The sequence below is a fragment of the Nerophis ophidion genome, linkage group LG10 (genome assembly GCF_033978795.1).
Source record: "Nerophis ophidion isolate RoL-2023_Sa linkage group LG10, RoL_Noph_v1.0, whole genome shotgun sequence".
NCBI lineage: Eukaryota > Metazoa > Chordata > Actinopteri > Syngnathiformes > Syngnathidae > Nerophis > Nerophis ophidion.
The window spans coordinates 7,816,476-7,840,623 of NC_084620.1; the positions used below are offsets into that span (position 1 = coordinate 7,816,476).

At 41.7% G+C, this 24,148-nt stretch overlaps 1 protein-coding gene across 1 annotated transcript in view; it reads left to right on the forward strand.

Annotated features, from left to right (window-relative positions):
- tmtc2a (transmembrane O-mannosyltransferase targeting cadherins 2a) overlaps positions 1 to 24,148 on the forward strand; it is a 119,393-nt gene that overhangs the window by 65,202 nt on the left and 30,043 nt on the right. The window contains exons 3-6 of the mRNA XM_061912215.1: positions 14,127 to 14,934; positions 18,161 to 18,275; positions 19,968 to 20,053; positions 21,435 to 21,619. Coding sequence (XP_061768199.1) covers positions 14,127 to 14,934; positions 18,161 to 18,275; positions 19,968 to 20,053; positions 21,435 to 21,619 — 1,194 coding nt within the window. The remainder of the gene's footprint in view (positions 1 to 14,126; positions 14,935 to 18,160; positions 18,276 to 19,967; positions 20,054 to 21,434; positions 21,620 to 24,148) is intronic.

Consider the following 24,148-nt stretch of genomic DNA (forward strand, 5'->3'; position numbering starts at 1 on the left):
TTCGTCTAGCTCTTCCCGGGGGATCCCAAGGCGTTCCCAGGCCAGCCGGGAGACATAGTCTTCCCAACGTGTCCTGGGTCTTCCCCGTGGCCTCCTACCGGTTGGACGTGCCCTAAACACCTCCCTAGGGAGGCGTTCGGGTGGCATCCTGACCAGATGCCCGAACCACCTCATCTGGCTCCTCTCGATGTGAAGGAGCAGCGGCTTTACTTTGAGTTCCTCCCGGATGGCAGAGCTTCTCACCCTATCTCTAAGGGAGAGCCCCGCCACACGGCGGAGGAAACTCATTTCGGCCGCTTGTACCCGTGATCTTATCCTTTCGGTCATGACCCAAAGCTCATGACCATAGGTGAGGATGGGAACGTAGATCGACTGGTAAATTGAGAGCTTTGCCTTCCGGCTCAGCTCCTTCTTCACCACAACGGATCGGTACAACGTCGGCATTACTGAAGACGCCGCACTGACTGACACCAGATGGCAGTAATGTCATATATATATAAAATTGAATATTTTATATATAGATATATATTTACCATATATATATATATATATATATATATTGATTAAATAGAAAACAAACTAAAGAAATGGAGTGTGAACTAGATCCAAAAGGGAATGGGTGACAGACTATGTGAAGTATTTAGCTGAAGTGTGTGTTACCAAATGTTGTGAAGAGACGAAGAACACGGAAGTCCGTGGGGCAGGCAGAGGATCCAGGTTGAACGAGAGGCGTGGAGAGAAACGTGTCCAAGCGGGAGGTCGAGAATCCAAGGGGAACAACAGGAGATCACAGGAGAACATGGGGAGCGACATATACAGAAAACTATACTCCGGCGCCGGCATGCCAGGTTGTTCAGGCTTATGAAGGCAGCTCCTTCATTACCGGCAGGTGTGATGATTGCCAGTGGATGATTGCAGCTAGCGGCTGCTGCAGGGCGGAGAGGCGTGCGGCTCGTCCTCCCGTGGGCGTGTCCCGAGGTGCGCACAGACGGATGAGCGGCGCTGGTAGGAGTCCGAGCCGTAACATGTAGTGTAATGCCCGCAGGTAAAAGCAACTGTGTGAGAATGTACACTCGAATATCAAGATATAGTTATTTTCTATATCGCACAGAGACAAACCCGCAATATATCGAGTATATCGATATATCGCCCAGCCCTACCTGGAACCCTTTCACGGCCGCTCTACCGACCGAGCTATACCGGCCCTTACTGCAGCCCAAAGTGACAGCAACATTACATCTACCCTAAATTACATGTTCTATCCAATCACAGTTCAGTTCACTTTATCAGAGGAGTTCCAATTGTGTTTCCATTAACCATAGAGCAGCAACTGGTGCACCGTGGAAGTGTGCTGAGTGACACAGACAGGGCCGACAATGAACTGAAGCAAAATGCTCGGTCGGCGCTAGTTAATTGTATGAAAAAAGTGAGTGCGGAGGACAGCGCTGAGAAGAAGAGGTGGATGATATTCATTGAATTAAAGAAAGAAATCCTCAAACAGACGAGAGAGCGTGTACGTAGCTAACTTGGTGAAGCAGTTGGAGCGTAGCGCTGCTAGTCTGCGCCATACTGAAGCAGAGTGAGTCGATAACGCCAGCCAAGGATGTAAAAAATAATATCCAAGCAGAGGACATTTATCCATGAAAATATGACGGAGTTGCTGATGGTGTGTTTGTTGGCAAAGCAGCTGGAAGAAACTCCATTTTTTTTCAATCACTGTAATGTACCGAGTATTATCCTAAATTAGCATAAATGCCTTGTAACGATTTTTCATATATTTTCGAATTCTATGCTTGCTCTGAGTCATGATCTCGCCTGAAAATTATGAGTTTCTTGTATTTAGTTAAAGTTAAAGTACCAATGATTGTCACACACACACTAGGTGTGGTGAAATTTGTCCTCTGCATTTGACCCATCCCCTTGATCACCCCCTGGGAAGTGAGTGGAGCAGTGGGCAGCAGCGGGGCCGCGCCCGGGAATAATTTTGGGTGATTTAACCCCCAATTCCAACCCTTGATGCTGAGTGCCAAGCAGGGAGGCAATGGGTCCCATTTTTATAGTCTTTGGTATGACTCGGCCGGGGTTTGAACTCATGACCTACCCATCTCAGGGCGGACACTCTAACCACTAGGCCACTGAGTAGGTATTTAATTTCATTTCCTGTCCAACGCGCTTATTTTTGTCGATTTGCCACCACTTCTTGAGTCTGAGCCATGGCTCCCTCACCTGTCTCTGGTTGCCAATCAGGCTACTTCTTATGCCAGCCCTGTCCTCTCTGCATCATTTTCGCTTTGTACCTCCACATGCCATAGCTTTCCCCAATGCTTCCTGTGCACCATTTGTGCTGCTGTCATTAAATACATTGTCGCCTGCACTTTATCTGACGTCTCTGCAACCTGGGGTCCAGACCAACAGCGCCCATCCCAGATCTTAACGCTGTGGTTCGTTTCAGTCCTGTTACTGAAATGAATTGAAAATCAAGTTGCCTAAGACGGTTCAATAAACACTTTTTGAGATGGCAAAAGGACATCAATCTAAGTGTATTTTAGATTACAACTTAATTTCATTTCCGGTCCAGCGCTCTTATTTTTGTTAATTTGCCACCACTTCTTGAGTCCGAGCCATGGCTCCCTCACCTGTCTCTGGTTGCCAATCAGGCTACTTCTTATGGCAGCCCTGTCCTCTCTGCATCATTTTCGCTTTGTACCTCCACATGCCATAGCTTTCCCCAATGCTTCCTGTGCACCATTTGTGCTGTTGTCATTAAATACATTGTCGCCTGCACTTTATCTGACGTCTCTGCACCCCGGGGTCCAGACCAACAGCGCCCATGCCAGATCTTAACGTTGTGGTTCATTTCAGTCCTGATACTCAAACGAAATGGAAATCAAGTTGCCTTAGACCAGGGTTCTCAGACACGCGGCCCTCGGGCCAATTGCAGCTCGCGAGAAGTTATTTTGCGGCCCCCACTTTAATATGAAAATTTAATGTTAATGCAGCCCGCAAGTTTTATATGAATGGCGCTTGAAAGCGTTGTGTTATTTGGGTCCAAAATAGCTCTTTCAACGTTCTGGGTTGCCTACCCCTGCATTAGTGGAAAAGCGGCAAATGAGTGAAAGCGACAGACGTTGCCATGGAGACGAGGGTTTTCTTACGTGCCTGGCTGCAGTCACGCCGCGACACCTGTCCGTCAGTAAAAACAGTCCCCGATGACCTGGACAAATTCAAACCAATATTTGTTTTTTTTATTGTTTAATTTGCATTGCCTCACACAATGAACACTACATATATTTCTATATGACGTCGAACAACACTCTGGGAGCCGTCACTTTTTTGCGCTCCCTATCCCGGTACTGCCGTGTTGCTGTAGGGAGGAAAAGCGGAACGACACACGTTGCGGAAATAACATGATTCTCCGTGCGTCGGCTAATAACAAATATATTCCACAACCCCCAACATGTCTTTTTCAAAGCCTGCAGTGAAGAGAAAGGTTAGTGATGAGCAAAAACAATTCCAGGAAAAGTGGGAGATAGAATATTTCTTTGTTGAGCACATCGGCACCCGGACGTGTCTTATTTGCACAGAAAAAGTTGCGGTGCACAAGGAATACAATTTAAAACGTCATTATACAACTAGACATGCTGAGGAGTGCCTGTGTATCGGCTGGGGACATCTCTGCGCTGCTGATCCGCCTCCGCTTGGGATGGTTTCCTGCTGGCTCCGCTGTGAACGGGACTCTCGCTGCTGTGTTGGATCCGCTTTGGACTGGACTCTCGCGACTGTGTTGGATCCATTGTGGATTGAACTTTCACAGTATCATGTTAGACCCGCTCGACATCCATTGCTTTCCTCCTCTCCAAGGTTCTCATAGTCATCATTGTCACCGACGTCCCACTGGGTCATTATTGTCACCGATGTCCCACTGGGTGTGAGTTTTCCTTGCCCTTATGTGGGCCTACCGAGGATGTCGTGGTGGTTTGTGCAGCCCTTTGAGACACTAGTGATTTAGGGCTATATAAGTAAACATTGATTGATTGATTGATTGATTGATTGAGGAGTATGCAACACTTTTTTTTAAGAAATCTGTTCTTGCGGCCCAGCCTCACCCAGACTCTGCATCCAGTGGCCCCCAGGTGAAGTGAGTTTGAGACCCCTGCCTTAGACGGTTCAATAAACACTTTTGGAGATGGCAAAAGGACATCAATCTAAGTGTATTTTAGATTACAACTACAATGGCCCATCCACACAAGACAGCTTTTTTTCCCCTTTTTTTTTTTTCAAGCTGAAGGCTTTGGGCGTTACAAGCAGTTCTTTAATCAAATACGTCTGGATACATATGAAGTCAGCGCATCAACAGATGAATTCATAAGACGAGAGGATAGAGAAAATTGGACAGGCCAGTTCAAAGAGAGACGTGGTGGTCGCAAGTTCGATCACATCAACAAGCTACGATACCAAAGCACGGAGATATGAAAAAGCTCAAATCCTTCCAAATCAAAGTGAGACCATTCCAAACATTAGTTTCTGTGGCCTGACGTAAGGCTAATGAATGATCTGCATCATCTGTTGTGGTTAACCACCTCAAGGGGACGACTCCCCCCAGCCAAACGATGTGTTTATTTTACTTGCAATCTACTTCTGTGGAACTTTAGTGCGTCATGCTCATACCTAATTAATTAACCAGTGTGCTTGAAGATAAAACAAAGCCGTGTATTCAGTCCACAAGATGCCAAACTGTGGCAAATCTCTACTGATTTGCAATCTTGGGGGAAAACAAGCTGCTTTAAACAAGCCTAATGCACCTGCATGCCGCTCCTGGTGCTCGTTGATTCACTTAAGAAGTGATTACAGTCAAGAGCATCAGTGTTACGCATCTAGATGGCAATTAAAAGACAATTTAGGGACACGCAGAGCAGTTAAGGCTTGAATAAGGCTCATCTACTCTAATGCCACCAATGTTGGACCCGTTTATGTAGCAGCTGTCAAAGTACTCGCTTTTAAGAGCATCCTGATGGGAAGTGGGGAATGGGGGTTCTGCCTGCCCCCGTTGACCCTTTTCAAGTTTTTTTCCCCCACATCTCATCTGGAGGAATCAACAACTGAGCTGGAGCTAAACCTCTTACCATAATCCTAAACGTGGGCTTTGTTATGGACAACTACTTTTTCCATCGCGGTGGAAATGTGCACACTAACATTAATGCTGTATGCTACTTGGGTTTTTCTTAGCAACCCATTCTGAAAGGTCCAAATTGTACAAAAACCCAAGCATTTTTCCCCCCATAGGAAATCATACAAATCCTATTATCTATTCCAGACTTTAAAATATATAAACAACATTTTTTTTCATTTTTTTTATGTTGAGCTAAAATGCAGTTTCAGTAAAAATTGCAAGTGAATGGCAGCAGGGGGTTAGTGCGTCTGCCTCACAATACAAAAGGTCCTGGGTTCGATCCTGCGCTCGAGATCTTTCTGTGTGGAGTTTGCATGTCCTTCCCGTGACTGCGTGGGTTCCCTCTGGGTACTTCGTTTTCCTCCCACCTCCAAAGACATGCACCTGGGGATAGATTGATTGGCAACACTAAGTTGGCCCTAGTGTGTGAATGTTGTCGGTCCATCTGTGTTGGCCCTGTGATGAGGTGGTGACTTGTCCAGGGTGTACCCCGCCTTCCGCTGGATCAGGGGTGTCAAACGTACGGCCCGCGGGCAGAATCAGGCCCGCGAACAGTTTTATCCGGCCCGCGGGATGAGTATAACAATTGGTCGACATTTTTTAATGAAAGAAACTGCTGTTCTGAATGTGTCCACTGGATGACGCAATAGCAATTTTTTTGTATCTTTGTAGATGATGCTACATATGTAGAACAATAAAAATAAACCACATTATGTTAGTGCACTAGTCGTGGAAAATGAGCAAAGTATCAATCATCAATCAATCAATCAATGTTTATTTATATAGCCCCAAATCACAAATGTCTCAAAGGGCTGCACAAATCATTACGACTACAACATCCTCGGAAGAACCCACAAAGAAGAACCCAGAAAGTATAAATAACAACAAATAAAAATATAACACAAACATGTAAGTGTAAAAAAAAACCCAACAACATTATGATTTGTACATTTTCAGAATGTGCTTATTCTATTTTTAAACAAAGAAAACAATCTGAAGTTGTCTTTATTTTTAAGTTATCGTGCCGTGATTTTACCAGTCCGGTCCACTTGAGAGTAGATTTTTCTCCATGTGGCCCCCCATCTAAAATGAGTTTAACACCCCTGATCCAAACAGATAACAGAGCATATGACGCCAAAACGGCAATTGCAACATAAATACAATATTTTCATATAAATTATTCAGAAAGTATAAATAAAGACAAAACAAAATAGCGTAGAATCAACCGCAAGATGTAAGTGTAAATAACACCTACAAAATTATGATTTGTACATTTTCAGAATGTGCTTGTTCTATTTTCAAACAAAGAAAACAATCTGAAGTTGTCATTATTTTTAAGTTATCGTGCCGTGATTTTCCCAGTCCGGCCCACTTGAGAGTAGATTTTTCTCCATGTGGCCCCCCATCTAAAATGAGTTTGACACCCCTGCGCTAGATTGTAGCTGAGATCAATCAATCAATCAATGTTTACTTATATAGCCCTAAATCACTAGTGTCTCAAAGGGCTGCACAAACCACTACGACATCCTCGGTAGGCCCACATAAGGGCAAGGAAAACTCACACCCAGTGGGACATCGGTGACAATAATGACCCAGTGGGACGTCGGTGACAATGATGACTATGAGAACCTTAGAGAGGAGGAAAGCAATGGATGTCGAGCGGGTCTAACATGATACTGTGAAAGTTCAATCCACAATGGATCCAACTCAGTCGCAAGAGTCCAGTCCAAAGCGGATCCAACACAGCAGCGAGAGTCCCGTTCACAGCGGAGCCAGCAGGAAACGCAGAGATGTCGTCCCCAGCCGATACACAGGCAAGCAGTACATGGCCACCGGATCGGACCGGACCCCCTCCACAAGGGAGAGTGGGACATAGAAGAAAAAGAAAAGAAACGGCAGATCAACTGGTCTAAAAAGGGAGTCTATTTAAAGGCTAGAGTATACAAATGAGTTTTAAGGTGAGACTTAAATGTTTCTACTGAGGTGGCATCTCGAACTGTTACCGGGAGGGCATTCCAGAGTACTGGAGCCCGAACGGAAAACGCTCTATAGCCCGCAGACTTTTTTTGGGCTTTGGGAATCACTAACAAGCCGGAGTCCTTTGAACGCAGATTTCTTGCCGGGACATATGGTACAATACAATCGGTAAGATAGGATGGAGCTAGACCGTGTAGTATTTTATACGTAAGTAGTAAAACCTTAAAGTCACATCTTAAGTGCACAGGAAGCCAGTGCAGGTGAGCCAGTAGAGGCGTAATGTGATCAAACTTTCTTGTTCTTGTCAAAAGTCTAGCAGCCGCATTTTGTACCAACTGTAATCTTTTAATGCTAGACATGGGGAGACCCGAAAATAATACGTTACAGTAGTCGAGACGAGACGTAACAAACGCATGGATAATGATCTCAGCGTCTTTAGTGGACAGAATGGAGCGAATTTTAGTGATATTACGGAGATGAAAGAAGGCCGTTTTAGTAACGCTTTTAATGTGTGCCTCAAAGGAGAGAGTTGGGTCGAAGATAATACCCAGATTCTTTACCGTGTCGCCTTGTTTAATTGTTTGGTTGTCAAATGTTAGAGTTGTATTATTAAATAGAGTTCGGTGTCTAACAGGACCGATAATCAGCATTTCCGTTTTTCCACGACCCCGAAGAGAATAAGCGGTAGAAAATGGATGGATGGATGGATGCTGAAAATTTGAACCCGAACTGAAACGCTGACAGTTAGCACACCAGCCAGATAAGGTCAGGTAACAAAAATTATCTTTAGGTGCATACCTGCAAAATGAGATCAAAAAAACAAAAACAAAACTAACCTTAGCTCACACGGAGTACCAACATATGAGTCAGAGTAGTGTACCCACAAAATTAGCTAAAACAGCTGGCATGCTAAAGTTAACATGCATTTAGTGCCAAAATATGTGATCTGAGGAATATACCTGTAAAAAATTATTAAAAAAATAAAAATAAAATAAAAAGCTAGCATATAAGTAAGTTACAATGCTAGATTTTTCCAAAACGGGTTACAAAAGCTCCAATGTGGCTACTGATGTATGCGGTAACATAGTGTCATTTCCAGTTGTTATATCTGATCCAAAATATTATTAGTATATTTGCTAATTTAAAGTTAAAAGCTGTTTATTTTCTGTTGTAACGTGGCTTTCAAAACTCATCACTACAATTTTGTGTATCCATCCACCAGGTAGTTACAAAGGCAGTATTGATCTTACCAATGCTGATACTGATACTTCAAATTTCCGACATTATTGAATAATTACATTTTTAACACAATTATTATCAGACAAGACAGGATTATTTAAATTATTACCTTATTCCATTTTAAAATGTGCAATATTTATAATAAATAACTTAAGAAAATGAAAAACTACTATTGGCACTGATTTCCGGAGTTTATTAATATAAACAACAAAAACATTTTTATGGTAATAAAAAGTGTTGATTTAATTACTGTAGTATCGACCAGGGGTCACCAACCTTTTTGAAAGCAAGAGCTACTTCTTGGGTACTGATTAATGCAAAGGGCTACCAGTTTGATACACACTTAAATAGATTGCCAGAAATAGCCAATTTGCTCAATTTACCTTTTAATAAATAAATCTATATACAGTATATAAAAAAAAAGGGATTTCTGTCTGTCATTCCGTCGTACATTTTTTTTTTTCCTTTTACGGGAGGTTTTTTGTAGAGAACAAATGATGAAAACAACACTTAATTGAACGGTTTAAAAGAGGAGAAAACAGGAAAAAAATAAAAATTTAATTTTGAAACAGTTTATCTTCAATTTCGACTCTTTAAAATTCAAAATTCAACCGAAAAAAAATGAAGACAAAAACTAGCTAATTCGAAGCTTTTAGAAAAAATTCCAAACATAATTTATGGAACATCATTTGTAATTTTTCCTGATTAAGATTAATTTTAGAATTTTGATGACTTGTTTTAAATAGATTAAAATCCAATCTGAACTTTGTTAGAATATATAACAAATTGGACCAAGCTATATTTCTAACAAAAACAAATCATTATTTCTTCTAGATTTTCCAGAACACAAATTTTAAAAGAATTTCAAAAGACTTTGAAATAAGATTTAAATTTGATTCTACAGATTTTATAGATTTGCCAGAATATTTTTTTATTTATTTTAATCATAAGTTTGAAGAAATATTTCACAAATATTCTTCGTCGAAAAAACAGAAGCTAAAATGAGCAATTAAATTAAAATGTATTTATTATTTACATAAAAAAAAATACTTGAACATGGATTTAAATTGTCAGGAAAGAAGAGGAAGGAATTTAAAAGGTAAAAAGGTATATGTGTTTAAAAATCCGAAAATTATTTTTAAGGTTGTATTTTTTCCTCTAAAATTGTCTTTCTAAAAGTTATAAGAAGCAAAGTAAAAAAATGTATGAATTTATTTAAACAAGTGAAGACCAAGTCTTTAAAATATTTTCTTGGATTTTCAAATTCTATTTAAGTTTTGTCTCTCTTAGAATTAAAAACGTCGAGCAAAGCGAGACCAGCTTGCTAGTAAATAAATACAATTTAAAAAATAGAGGCAGCTTACTGGTAAGTGCTGCTAGTTGAGGTAATTTTACAACAGGCCAGCGGGCGACTCATCTGGTCCTTATGGGCACCGCGTTGGTGCCCCCTGCTATATACTGTATATACTATACCACTTCTCTTTACAACCAAGAGCTCTAACTTAGCAGTTAGCATGGCTTTTTGTATCGTCCTACGGTGTGTAGTGTTGCATGTTTAGCTATTCCTCATCATTTAGTCCTCCAGTGATACCTGTAAAAAAAACTTCCGTTGATTTGCCGCCATGCAGAGGAGGATTAGTGATTTAGTGGCTGCACTGTGTAGGGACGTTAGCCATGAGCTCGCAAGCAAGGATGCTACATTGAGTTGAGGACACCGTTCTTGGCTTGTCGCGGTCAGATTTGAAGATACAGCCAGAATTTGTCATCAACATGCATGATCAAGACATGACGGTAGTATTAAAAACTCTACGGTCTGACAAATGTATATAATTTATGTTGTACGGTATACCGTCTATATCACGCCACACAGAGACCACCTTTGTACTTTGCTTGGAGTAAAGTATTTTTGCGTGAGGCTGCGTCTTAACGAAGTTCACGCTGTGGAAGATAACACATGAGTTCACGCATCAGCTCAAAGCTTATCAGCATGTATAACAAGAAGACGACAAAGTAAGAGGTTTGAAGGGTTGCGTGACAGGCGACCTCGGCGGAATTAATGCTCTTAAGAGAGGTAAACAGCATCTGCATGGCAACACAATGACTTCTAAGCTGATTAGCAGCCACACTCTACCCAAGAAAACCCCCCTGAAGTACCTCAACTCCTCCAAAGTACTAAAAGAAGTCCAGTTTTGCTGAATGGACCCTAATTAGCAGCAAGCATTTTTTTTAATATATAGAAAGTAGAGTAGTCAGTGTACAGCTTATAGATTGACAAATAGGGGAAGGGTACCGAATTGAAATTTGTCGGGTAACATATCTTGTAAAAATCAAACAGTTCCAAATTTCAATACCTTTGTTGAACTTGACCTCATGAAGACGCCGCACCGATCCGCCTGTCGATCTCACGATCCACTCTTCCCCCACTCGTGAACAAGAATCCTAGGTACTTGAACTCCTCCACTTGGGGCAGGGTCTCCTCCCCAACCCGGAGATGGCACTCCACCCTTTTCCGGGTGAGATCCATGGACTCGGACTTGGAGGTGCTGATTCTCATTCCGGTCGCTTCACACTCTGCTGCGAACCGATCCAGTGAGAGCTGAAGATCCCGGCCAGATGAAGCCATCAGGACTACATGATCTGCAAAAAGCAGAGACCTAATCCCGTGGCCACCAAACCGGATCCCCTCAACGCCTTGGCTGCGCCTAGAAATTCTGTCCATAAAAGTTATGAACAGAATCGGTGACAAAGGACAGCCTTGGCGGAGTCCAACCCTCACTGGAAACGTGTCCGACTTATTGAGACATATTGAGAAAAAAACATCTCATATTTGTTTTTTCTGTCAAGAAAAGTGCACTTGTTATTAGTTAGAATACACTTATTTTAAGGTATTCTGGGGTTCATTGAGGTTAGCTAATTGTACTTGTTTTGGAAAGTCTTGACAAGCCAAATTTCCTTGTTCTATTGGCAGATACATTTGCTTAGTTCAAGTAAAATATCCCTCATTCTTGTATTTTTTTTTTTTCTTGTTTTTGAACACTGACTTTTTGCAGTGCACACAGAAGTTGAAGCTTGTAACACAGGCATATAAATTATCCCGATCAGCCCCAAAATTTGATCAGTTTAATCAGTTTTCCCATCTTGAACATTTCCTAAAAGTTAAAACAATCCATAACTTTTTGAGCTGTGTATAGCGCAATGAAAAAAAACCGAGTGAACCCTTTCGTCAACCATCCACTCTATTAGACTCATAACGTAAACATAAGGTAGAGCTCGGAGATCATGTGATCGTGATTAATTTTAAGTCAATCAGGACGATCGGCTGTTAGCATATACTAACTACATCAAATATGGTTTTCGTCCTGGTCGTGGAACTGTGGACCAGCTCTATACTCTCGGCAGGGTTCTTGAGGGTGCATGGGAGTTTGCCCAACCAGTCTACATGTGCTTTGTGGACTTGGAGAAGGCATTCGACCGTGTCCCTCGGGGAGTCCTGTGGGGAGTGCTCAGAGAGTATGGGGTACCGGACTGTCTTATTGTGCCGGTCCGCTCCCTGTATGATCAGTGTCAGACCTTGGTCCGCATTGCTGGCAGTAAGTCGGACACGTTTCCAGTGAGGGTTGGACTCTCTTGCCGATTGTATTGTACCATATGTCCCGGCAAGAAATCTGCGTTCAAAGGACTCCGGCTTATTAGTGATCCCCAAAGCCCAAAAAAAGTCTGCGGGCTGTAGAGCTTTTTCATTTCGGGCTCCAGTACTCTGGAATGCCCTCCCGGTAACAGTTCGAGATGCCACCTCAGTAGAAGCATTTAAGTCTCACCTTAAAACTCATTTGTATACTCTAGCCTTTAAATAGACTCCCTTTTTAGACCAGTTGATCTGCCGTTTCTTTTCTTTTTCTTCTATGTCCCACTCTCCTTTGTGGAGGGAGTCCGGTCCGATCCGGTGGCCATGTACTGCTCGCCTGTGTATCGGCTGGGGACATCTCTGCGGTGCTGATCAGCCTCCGCTTGGGATGGTTTCCTGCTGGCTCCGCTGTGAACGGGACTCTCGCTGCTGTGTTGGATCCGCTTTGGACTGGACTCTCGCGACTGTGTTGGATCCATTATGGATTGATCTTTCACAGTATCATGTTCTCATATGTTCTCATAGTCATCAGTATCATCAGTATCATTGTATCATGTTCTCATAGTCATCATTGTCACCGACGTCCCATGGGCCTACCGAGGATGTCGTAGTGGTTTGTGCAGCCCTTTGAGACACTAGTGATTTAGGGCTATATAAGTAAACATTGATTGATTGATTGACTCCGCCAAGGCTGTCCTTTGTCACCGATTCTGTTCATAACTTTTATGGACAGAATTTCTAGGCGCAGTCAAGGCGTTGAGGGGATCCGGTTTGGTGGCCACGGGATTAGGTCTCTGCTTTTTGCAGATGATGTAGTCCTGATGGCTTCATCTGACCGGGATCTTCAGCTCTCACTGGATCGGTTCGCAGCCGAGTGTGAAGCGACCGGAATGAGAATCAGCACCTCCAAGTCCGAGTCCATGGTTCTCGCCCGGAAAAGGGTGGAGTGCCATCTCCGGGTTGGGGAGGAGACCCTGCCCCAAGTGGAGGAGTTCAAGTACCTAGGAGTCTTGTTCACGAGTGGGGGAAGAGTGGATCGTGAGATCGACAGGCGGATCGGTGCGGCGTCTTCAGTAATGCGGACGTTGTATCGATCCGTTGTGGTGAAGAAGGAGCTGAGCCGGAAGGCAAAGCTCTCAATTTACCGGTCGATCTACTGTCCCATCCTCACCTATGGTCATGAGCTTTGGGTCATGACCGAAAGGATAAGATCACGGGTACAAGCGGCCGAAATGAGTTTCCTCCGCCGGGTGGCGGGGCTCTCCCTTAGAGATAGGGTGAGAAGCTCTGCCATCCGGGAGGAACTCAAAGTAAAGCCGCTGCTCCTTCACATCGAGAGGAGCCAGATGAGGTGGTTCGGGCATCTGGTCAGGATGCCACCCGAACGCCTCCCTAGGGAGGTGTTTAGGGCACGTCCAGCTGGTAGGAGGCCACGGGGAAGACCCAGGACACGTTGGGAAGACTATGTCTCCCGGCTGGCCTGGGAACGCCTCGGGATCCCCCGGGAAGAGGTAGACGGAGTGGCTGGAGATAGGGAAGTCTGGGCTTCCCTACTTAGGCTGCTGCCCCCGCGACCCGACCTCGGATAAGCGGAAGATGATGGATGGATCAAATATGGAGACAGTATCCCTAACAAAAGACAATAAGAGTCGACCTGTTCATTCTCCACTTTTGGTTACATGGTACTGCAAAAATCCACAGAATGTTTGATGTAAACCGATTGACCGAACTTAGTAGAAATGATCCGAATCAGTCAATCAATCATCTAATCACTTGTTTCTTATCCCATATCTGACTTTTCCTGAAAGTTTCTATGGACAACCAAACAGAACTTTTTCAGTTATTATGTTAACAATCTAACTGACAAACCAATGGTGACGATTATTATTATATGAACACAAAAGTACAGAAAATTTGTACCGTTGAGTATGGGTATCGATTCCCGAGTTGCAGGAGTTGGTACGTATGTGAAAAAGGTACCCATCGCACTTTACAATCCACTGAAAAAGGATCATACGTGGAACATCCAACACTCAGTCATTATTGTCTCGTTTTATGGCAGCACCGTATGTTTCCTGAAAACTGATTCTCTGCATGATTTGTGTTCAATTCCAGAAGAGGAACCCGAAGCTTCTTCAGAGTTTGTGCATTTTGGCAAGCTGGGGCGTCATCCTGCTCTCTGCCCGTATATACTGGATGGGCAACAAGCCTCCCAACTTCTCCAACTCGGACAACCCTGCTGCCGACTCCCCGCATCTCCTCACTCGGGCGTTGACCTTCCTCCACCTGCCGGCTGCCAACGCCTGGCTGCTCCTCTGCCCGGATAAGCTCAGTTTCGACTGGTCCATGGACGCCGTGCCTTTAGTGAGGTCCTTGGTGGACTGGAGGAACCTTCACACGCTCAGCTTTTACGGTGCGTTCCTTCTCCTGGCTTGGTTCGCCTTCCACGGCCCTACCTCTAAAGGAAAGGATGGGGAATATGTCGCCAACGGGAACGGCCACCACGCCCCTGACACGAACCACAACACTGACTTTTGTCCACCGAAGACGACTCTTAATGGCTCAGGTGGACTTCACATTGATCCACCTCGGATGTCCCTTCCTCCAACAGAAAATCTTGTGATCTTCTCACTGGCCTTAGTATCGCTACCTTTTATTCCAGCGTCCAATTTGTTCTTTTACGTGGGTTTTGTCATTGCAGAGAGGGTTCTGTACATTCCCAGTGTCGGCTTCTGTTTACTGGTGGCAACCGGTGCAAGAACTTTGTACGTTAGACTCAAGAGAAGAGGCCACAAGGCCTTGTTGTTGGGTTTTTGTTTGGGGCTGGTGCTCCTGAACGGGCTGAGAACCATTGAAAGGAACAAGGATTGGAGCAACGAGGAGAAGCTCTACAGGTCTGGAATTAGTGTCAACCCTGCAAAAGGTAAGGTTGCCACTTTTTTAGCGACTTAAATTAGCTTTCTTTAGAGATGTCCTGAACCTGCGATCAGATCGGGGCCAATATTTACCTTTCTTAACCAATCAGCTGGTGAGCAGATGAGCCCAGACGATCTTTACCACAGCTGGGCTCTAGTTTTTACACGCTGAAGATTGTACTCACGTGAAAGAGACCTTCAACAGGGATGCACGTTCAGGTTGAGACAATTACATTTCCATATTCCTTACAAACATGCAGCAGTTGCATGAATTCCAGGAGGGTGCAAGCCTTGCCAGAACACCGGCTCCGATTCAAGAGCAAGCTGCAACAAATGCTTCGTCTATCCACAGTGCGAAACCGCTTCCAAGCCATTTACCCTTAAGCCTTAAAGGCCTACTGAAACCCACTACTACCGACCATGCAGTCTGATAGTTTATATATCAATGATGAAATATTAACATTGCAACACATGCCGATACGGCCTTTTTAGTTTACTAAATTGCAATTTTAAATTTCCCGCGAGGTATCCTGTTGAAAACGTTGCGGAATGATGACGCTTATGTTGACGCGTTCTTGTGACGTTATTGGTTGGAGCGGACATTTTAGCCCAGCACCAGTCACGGGTAAAAGTCGTCTGCTTTAATCGCATAATTACACAGTATTTTGGACATCTGTGTTGCTGAATCTTTTGCAATTTGTTCAATTAATAATGGAGACTATAAAGAAGAATGCATTTGGTGGAAAGCGGTGGATTTCGGCCGGCTGTAGCAACACAAACACAGCCGGTGTTTCTTTGTTTGTTGTGAAGCTTTAATATGGAACAGAGCGGTCAAGCGGACATGTTTCTCTACGTCAACCAGCAAGTTTTTGGATGAGAAAATTGTGATATTTAGTCGGCTCTTACCGGAGACTTGAGCGGAGTTTGTGTCCTCCTGCAGCAGCTGTCAAAAAGGCAGCTGTGACTTTCTTGGTTCCTCGATATGGCTTCCCTCAGAGACACTGGCGGTCACCGCAGCTCTCTGACTTTCAGGTATGACTTTATAATCTCACTAAAACACTAGTAACACAATAATCAGATAAGGGATTTTCCAGAATTATGTGTCTAATAACATCTGAATCGCTCCCACTGCCGTCGCCTGTTTTTTTTCTTTTTCTAGTGCTTCACTCTAACTTTCCTCATCCACAAATCTTTCATCCTCGCTCAAATTAATGGGGAAATCGTCGCTTTCTCGGTCCGAATCGCTCTTGCTGCTGGTGGCTAAGATTGTAAACATTGTGAAGATGTGAGGAGCCCTACAACCCGTGACGTCACGCGCACATCGTCTGCTACTTCCGGTACAGGCAAGGCTTTTTTATTAGCGACCAAAAGTTGCGAACTTTATCGTCAATGTTCTCTACTAAATCCTTTCAGCAAAAATATGACAATATCACGAAATAATTAAGTATGACACGTAGAATGGATCTGTTATCTCCGTTTAAATAAGAACATCTCATTTCAGTAGGCCTTTAACAATGGCAAAAAAGGATGAATATGGTGGAAAATAAACTAAGTTTGCTCCAAGTATCATAAATAAACTTGATTGATTGAGTGATTATAACTGGAGGACTAGGGGAAAGGAGGGGCTAAGCATGTGAAGTGAATTATATTTATATAGCACTTTTTCTCTAGAGACTCAAAGCGCTTTACATAGTAAAACCCATTATTCACATCTTTAAGCTACATTTAAACCGATGTGGGTGGCACTGGGAGCAGGTGGGTCAAGTGTCTTGCCCAAGGACACAACAGCAGTGACAAGGATGGCGAATGCAGGAATCTAACCTGGAACGCCCAAGTTGCTGACATGGCCGCTTCATCAATCCAGCCACTTCACCCCAAATGCTAACCACTAAAGCTTCAATGTAAAGTAGGGGTGATCGAGCTAGATGTTGATAATATCGATACCAGGTATAGTGTCAGTATATATATGGAAATGATACTAAATTGATTAGATGGATATATATATATATTTTTTTTTTATTGTTGACAGTCAGTGAGTAAGTCTCTGAATATAAGAAGGCTTTGAGGACAAACCCCGACTGATTGAAATGGGAGCAAATAGCATTTGTTTATTTATTGTGCACAAGCCATTTTGATTTGTTAAAATTATTGTATGTAGCATTCACTTACTTGCCAACCTTGAGACCTCCGATTTTGGGAGGTGGGGGCATGGTCGGGGGTGAGGCGGAGGGCGTGGTTAAGAGGGGAGGAGTATGTTTACATCTACAATTCACCAACTCGAGTATTTCATACACACACATATATATATATATATATATATATATATATATATATATATATATATATACATATACATAATGTATGAAATACTTGACTTTCAGTGAATTCTAGCAATATATATTTATTTTATTATATATATAGATAAAATAAATAGTTTGATTTCAGACGGCACTTATCAAATACACAGTAATAAAAACACAGTTCTACTAACTGTACTGTGCTTGCTGGTTACAAAAAAACAACACTTATTTTTCACTATTTGAGTAACCCATGTTCTGCCATTTGCGTACTGGCGAGAGTCACTTGCCGTCAGGTGTGCAACGCCGCGTAAATCGTTGGCCAATCAAAAAGCAACCCCATAACGCTATAGCCAACATTCACCAGGAGATGGCAACAGACAACATAGATCACTCTAATACAGACGGCATCGCCATGGCTGTAACTTCCTCGTTCTTCTGCTTCGTCTCCTTGTGTGTGCAGTTTTTTTTTTTTTTTATCCGTACATGTTGTAACGTGATTCGGCAGGCAAGCTGTTTATATAGTGGGAAAGCGGACGTGAAAACAGGCTGTCCCCACTCAGGTCCGCATGGAGCTGGAGGGAGCGTGGCCTCCAGCTCCGCTAAATTTCGGGAAACAATTTCTTCCGGGAGAGGCGCTGAATTTCAGGAGTCTCCCGGAAAATCCGGGAGGGTTGGCAAGTATGAGCATTCAATACCACAAATGTTATATTTTTACAACAATATCAGTAAATGTTACATTTAATAAGATATGCTTTAGTCACCTGCTATAAAGCATTTTAACTTCTATAATCTATTGTCCAAGTATCGGATCTGGACTCGAAATTGAATCGGATCTTAGGCCAAAAAAAATGTGATCGAGATCGCAGGCTAAAAATGTTGATCGGGAGATCCAAAGTTTTTAAAACGCAACGACGTGTGCCGATGTCTCCTGCAGCTTGGGGCAACTTGGGTAACGTGCTGAAGAGCCAAGGCAAGATGGCAGAGGCCGAGAAAGCCTACAGAAACGCCCTACACTACAGGAGCAACATGGCCGACATGCTATACAACCTGTAAGCATTATAAGACAACGCCATTTTTTGGGGGAATGTTACCTATCATCCACAGGAACACAATGTACTTTTTTTGTGCATTGTAAAGAGTGAAATACTGCTAGAGAAGGCTAATAATAAAAGGTCATTTCCTTATTTCGCCCATAAGGCCCTCTGGTTATATATACAGTGGGGCAAAAAAGTATTTAGTCAGCTACCGATTGTGCAAGTTCTCCCACTTAAAATGATGACAGAGGTCTGTAATTTTCATCATAGGTACACCTCAACTGTGAGAGACAGAATGTGAAAAAAAATCCAGGAATTCACATTGTAAGAATTTTAAATAATTTATTTGTAATTTATGGTGGAAAACCAGTATTTGGTCAACCATTCAAAGCTCTCACTGATGGAAGGAGGTTTTGGCTCAAAATCTCACGATACATGGCCCCATTCATTCTTTCCTTAACACGGATCAATCGTCCTGTCCCCTTTGCAGAAAAACAGCCCCAAAGTATGATGTTTCCACCCCCATGCTTCACAGTAGGTATGGTGTTCTTGGGATGCAACTCAGTGTTCTTCTCCCTCCAAACACGACGAGTTGAGATTATACCAAAATGGATACATGGGTGATGCAGCAGAGGATTGGGAGAATGTCATGTGGTCAGATGAAACCAAAAAATAACTTTTTGGTATAAACTCAACTCGTCGTGTTTGGAGGGAGAAGAACACTGAGTTGCATCCCAAGAACACCACACCTACTGTGAAGCATGGGGGTGGAAACATCATGCTTTGGGGCTGTTTTTCTGCTAAAGGGACAGGACGATTGATCCGTGTTAAGGAAAGAATGAATGGGGCCATGTATCGTGAGATTTTGAGCCAAAACCTCCTTCCATCAGTGAGAGCTTTGAATGGTCGACCAAATACTTATTTTCCACCATAATTTACAAATAAATTCTTTAAAATTCCTACAATGTGAATTCCTGGATTTTTTTTCACATTCTGTCTCTCACAGTTGAAGTGTACCTATGATGAAAATTACAGACCTCTGTCATCATTTTAAGTGGGAGAACTTGCACAATCGGTGGCTGACTAAATACTTTTTGCCCCACTGTATATGCTGTAATGTAGTAATAGGAACATTCATGATAACATAATATTTACAGTATTTTGGTCATTACAGAAACTTCCTGAGCGCATTGATTTCACAGAGCGCATAGCAACAAGCGCTATTCTTCAGTCAACAACATAGAGAGCATGTTCTGTGTTTGCACCTCCAATGACTATTTTGGGATAAATGATTATTCAGAACTATATATTTTTGAGTCTGAATATACAGAGGATGAGCTACAAGTTTTAAAAGCTGTGTGATAAGCAAATCCATCTGCAGTAAAACCTTAACCCATCATGTAGCATTAGAATCAAAGAAAAAAAAATAAAATAGAAACCTAAAACAGTCACAATGTCCGCTCTCACGGGGAATCTGACTGTTGGGATAGTTGTATCTTTCACCACAACACTTGTGCTCCTGATTAGCTATCTTGCAGTTTTCCATTATTTAGAGCGCAGAGAAAAGAAAAAAAAAAGTGTCTTCTTGTCTCACATAAGGATTGTGAACGATGGGCAGAATGAGGCAGAAAAGTGCAGATCCCCTAAAAAGACCTCTTTGACAGGCAGGAATGATGCGTCACGTTTGCCTTGTGTCTTTTCTTCCAGGGGATTGCTGCTGCAGGAGAACGAGAGATTTTCCTTGGCACTTCACTATTACAAAAAGGCTATCGGGAGTCGGCCCACGCTGGCGTGTAAGGAAACACAACGTAGCGTTGAAGAATACCCTCAGGAAATTTCCAAGCAGTTTTGGCCCTATTAACAGAATATAAATTGACTTTACCAGAAGATATGTTCCTTAAATTAGCCTCTAATTTAATCTACACAAAAAAGTTACACATTTTTCTCTAATAATCAAAAATGTCCCATCGGAAATGTTTTAACAAGTACAGTATTGACATATTTTAATGAATAGATGAGGTGGCGACTTGTCCAGGGTGTACACTGCCTTTCGCCCGATTGTAGCTAAGATATGCGCCAGCACCCCCCGCGACCCCAAAAAGGGAATAAGCGGTAGGAAATGGATGGATGGATGGATGGACAATCATTTATGAGGAAATTTAAATGTGGACTATCCGCTTTATTAAAAACAAAAGCATAACTAACCATAATTGTGCTACTTTTTCTCCAATTAAAAAATATTCAGCAACATTTTTGTATAGTTTTTTACTATTTACTGTTTTTTTATAAGGATGTGTCACTATTGGTCAGGATGCCACCCGAACGCCTCCCTAGGGAGGTATTTAGGGCACGTCCAACCGGTAGGAGGCCACGGGGAAGACCCAGGACACGTTGGGAAGACTATGTCTCCCGGCTGGCCTGGGAACGCCTCGGGATCCCCCGGGAAGAGCTAGACGAAGTGGCTGGGGAGAGGGAAGTCTGGGGTTCCCTGCTTAGGCTGTTGCCCCGCGACCCGACCTCGGATAAGCGGAAGATGATGGATGGATGGGATGGATGGTGTCACTATTAAACATGTACAGTGGCATTTACAGCATTACGATCCCCAATACTGATTTAATATTTGGTTGGTATATGTTTAAAAATATATTAAGAAAAAATAATTTTTTGGAAAGTGGACATTTCTATCCTGGGGACCCAAGTTTGAGTTTTTGAAATTAAAATTGTAAAAGTAAATTGCACAATAATGTAACTGCTAATCACTGACACAACTCAGGGCTTATTATTATTATTATTATTATTATATAATAATGAGGGATACACTTTAAAATGTATTTCATCTATGTAAATATGTATTAATTATAGAAAAAAATATTTGACATTAGTTTTTGGGATGTGACATTTTTTTATACTGAGGACTTTGAGCGTGAGTTTTATGGCCCTCTGACAAAAAAATAATACAATTTATGAAACTCAATGTCATGCCCATATACTCTAAAAATTACTGCATAAAAAAAAAACAGCACATATCTGTCACAGATTTAAAAGACTGAAAAAAACATTAACATAGTATTTTTACAGCAGTTTATGGGAAGTGGACATTTTTTTGTTGTTATTTGGGCATGCAAGTGATGACATTTGAAGGCTCTTTTTAAGAATTTTAATGAACTGTTGCAGCGGCGTACCTGAACACGGGCATCATCTTGATGAACCGGGGCAGCCTGGAGGAGGCCAAACGGACTTTCGTGACGTGTGCCAACATTCCTGACGAGAACCTGAAGGACCCTCACACCCACAAGAGCTCGGTCACCAGCTGCCTGTACAACCTGGGGAAGATGCTGCACGAGCAGGGCCAGCAGGAGGTTAGTGTGCGCCGCATTTTACCACGAACTAGAAAATATTATCAATGTGCTTACATTGTCAAAATAAAATCTGTAGATTTTACAATGAATAACTTGGAGCTCGGTTGCCAGAAGTTTACTGTAATATTCACAGTGTTTTTTAACACCGAATTACTGGAAATGTAATAAGGGTACCACTGGTAGTTTACAGAACAATTCTAGTGACTGAGCTGACAGCGTTTTTACCTTAAAATCTATGGTCTACTTTACAGTGTATTACCATGCAAAATTAAAAAAAAAACAACATATATACAGTGGGGCAAAAAGTATTTAGACAGCCACCGATTGTGCAAGTTCTCCCACTTAAAATGATGACAGAGGTCTGTAATTTTCATCACAGGTACACTTCAACTGTGAGAGACAGAATGTGAAAAAAAAAATCCAGGAATTCACATTGTAGGAATTTTAAAGAATTTATTTGTAAATTATGGTGGAAAATAAGTATTTAGTCAACCATTCAAAGCTCTCACTGACGGAAGGAGGTTTTGGCTCAAAATCTCACAATACATGGCCCCATTTATTCTTTCCTTAACACGGATCAATCGTCCTGTCCCCTTGGCAGAAAAACAACCCCAAAGCATGATGTTTCCACCCCCATGCTTCACAGTAGGTGTGGTGTTCTTGGGATGCAACTCAGTATTCTTCTTCCTCCAAACACGACGAGTTGAGTTTATACCAAAAAGTTCTATTTTGGTTTCATCTGACCACATGACATTCTCCCAATCCTCTGCTGTATCATCCATGTATCCATTTTGGTATAAACTCAACTTGTCGTGTTTGGAGGAAGAAGAATACTGAGTTGCATCCCAAGAACACCATACCAACTGTGAAGCATGGGGGTGGAAACATCATGCTTTGGGGTTGTTTTTCTGCCAAGGGGACAGGACGATTGATCCGTGTTAAGGAAAGAATGAATGGGGCCATGTATCGTGAGAATTTGAGCCAAAACCTCCTTCCATCAATCAGTGAGAGCTTTGAATGGTTGACCAAATACTTATTTTCCACCATAATTTACAAATAAATTCTTTAAAATTCCTACAATGTGAATTCCTGGATTTTTTTTTCACATTCTTTCTCTCACAGTTGAAGTGTACCTATGATGAAAATTACAGACCTCTGTCCTCATTTTAAGTGGGAGAACTTGCACAATCCGTGGCTGACTAAATACTTTTTTGCCCCACTGTATATATGTTTTTAAAGTAAAATTCAGGTGACTGAACTTTCAGGTACTTTTTTTTTATTACTATGAAATTTATGGTCGATTGTACAGTACACTACTGCAAATTAAAAAAAGATTACAATTGTTATTTTTAAAATCTATGATTGTTTTACAATGCTTTATTGAATTTTTTTAACACTACCATTTTCTTGGATAAAAAAGAAAGTAAAATAATATAAAACAATTACATAAAAAATAGTAATAAATGATAATGTTAGTGGACCGGCGGCACACACAATCATGTGTGTTTCAGGGACTGTGTCCCTTGCAGACTGTACTATATATGTTGTGGGAACCAAAATTTTGGTAGTAGAAAGAAACAACACTTTTTTTGTGTGAGTGGGTGTGGATGAGTGTGAATGGGGGAGGGAGGGTTTTTTGGGGGGGGAGTTGATGCACTAATTTAAAGTGTATCTTGTATATTTTTATTTAATAAAAACAAAAAAACAAACAAAAAAAACACTACCAGTTATTTTTACAGTAAAATCTAGGTGACTGAGCTGCCATGTTTTTTTTTTTTAAATCATAAAATCTGCGATAGTTTTTACACTACATCACTGAAAATAATAAATAAAAAAAAAGGTACTACCATTATTTGTACAGTAAAATTGACTGAGCTTAGTTGTTTTAATAGTTCATTCTTGTAAATTAAAAAAAAAACAGAACCATATGTGTTCTTCATGTAGAACTCTTGTGACTGAGCTGCCAGTTTGTTTTACAATGAATGACCATAAATTAAATGGTGCCATTGTTATTTTTACAGTAAAATTCAGGTGACTGAATTGCCATGTTTTTTTTTTAAATCATAAAATCTGCAGTAGTTTTTACACTACATCACTGAAAATTAAAAAAAAAAGAAAGGTACTACCATTATTTGTACAGTAAAATTGACTGAGCTTGGTTGTTTTAATAGTTCATTCCTGTAAATTAAAAAAAAAACAGTACCATATGTGTTTTTCATGTAGAATTCTTGTGACTGAGCTGCCAGTTCGTTTTACAATGAATTACCATAAATTAAATGGTGCCATTGTTATTTTTACAGTAAAATTCAGGTGACTGAATAGCCATGTTTTTTTTTAAATCATAAAATCTGCAGTAGTTTTTACACTACATCACTGAAAATTAAAAAAAAAAAGAAAGGTACTACCATTATTTGTACAGTAAAATTGACTGAGCTTGGTTGTTTTAATAGTTCATTCCTGTAAATTAAAAAAAAAAACAGTACCATATGTGTTTTTCATGTAGAATTCTTGTGACTGAGCTGCCAGTTC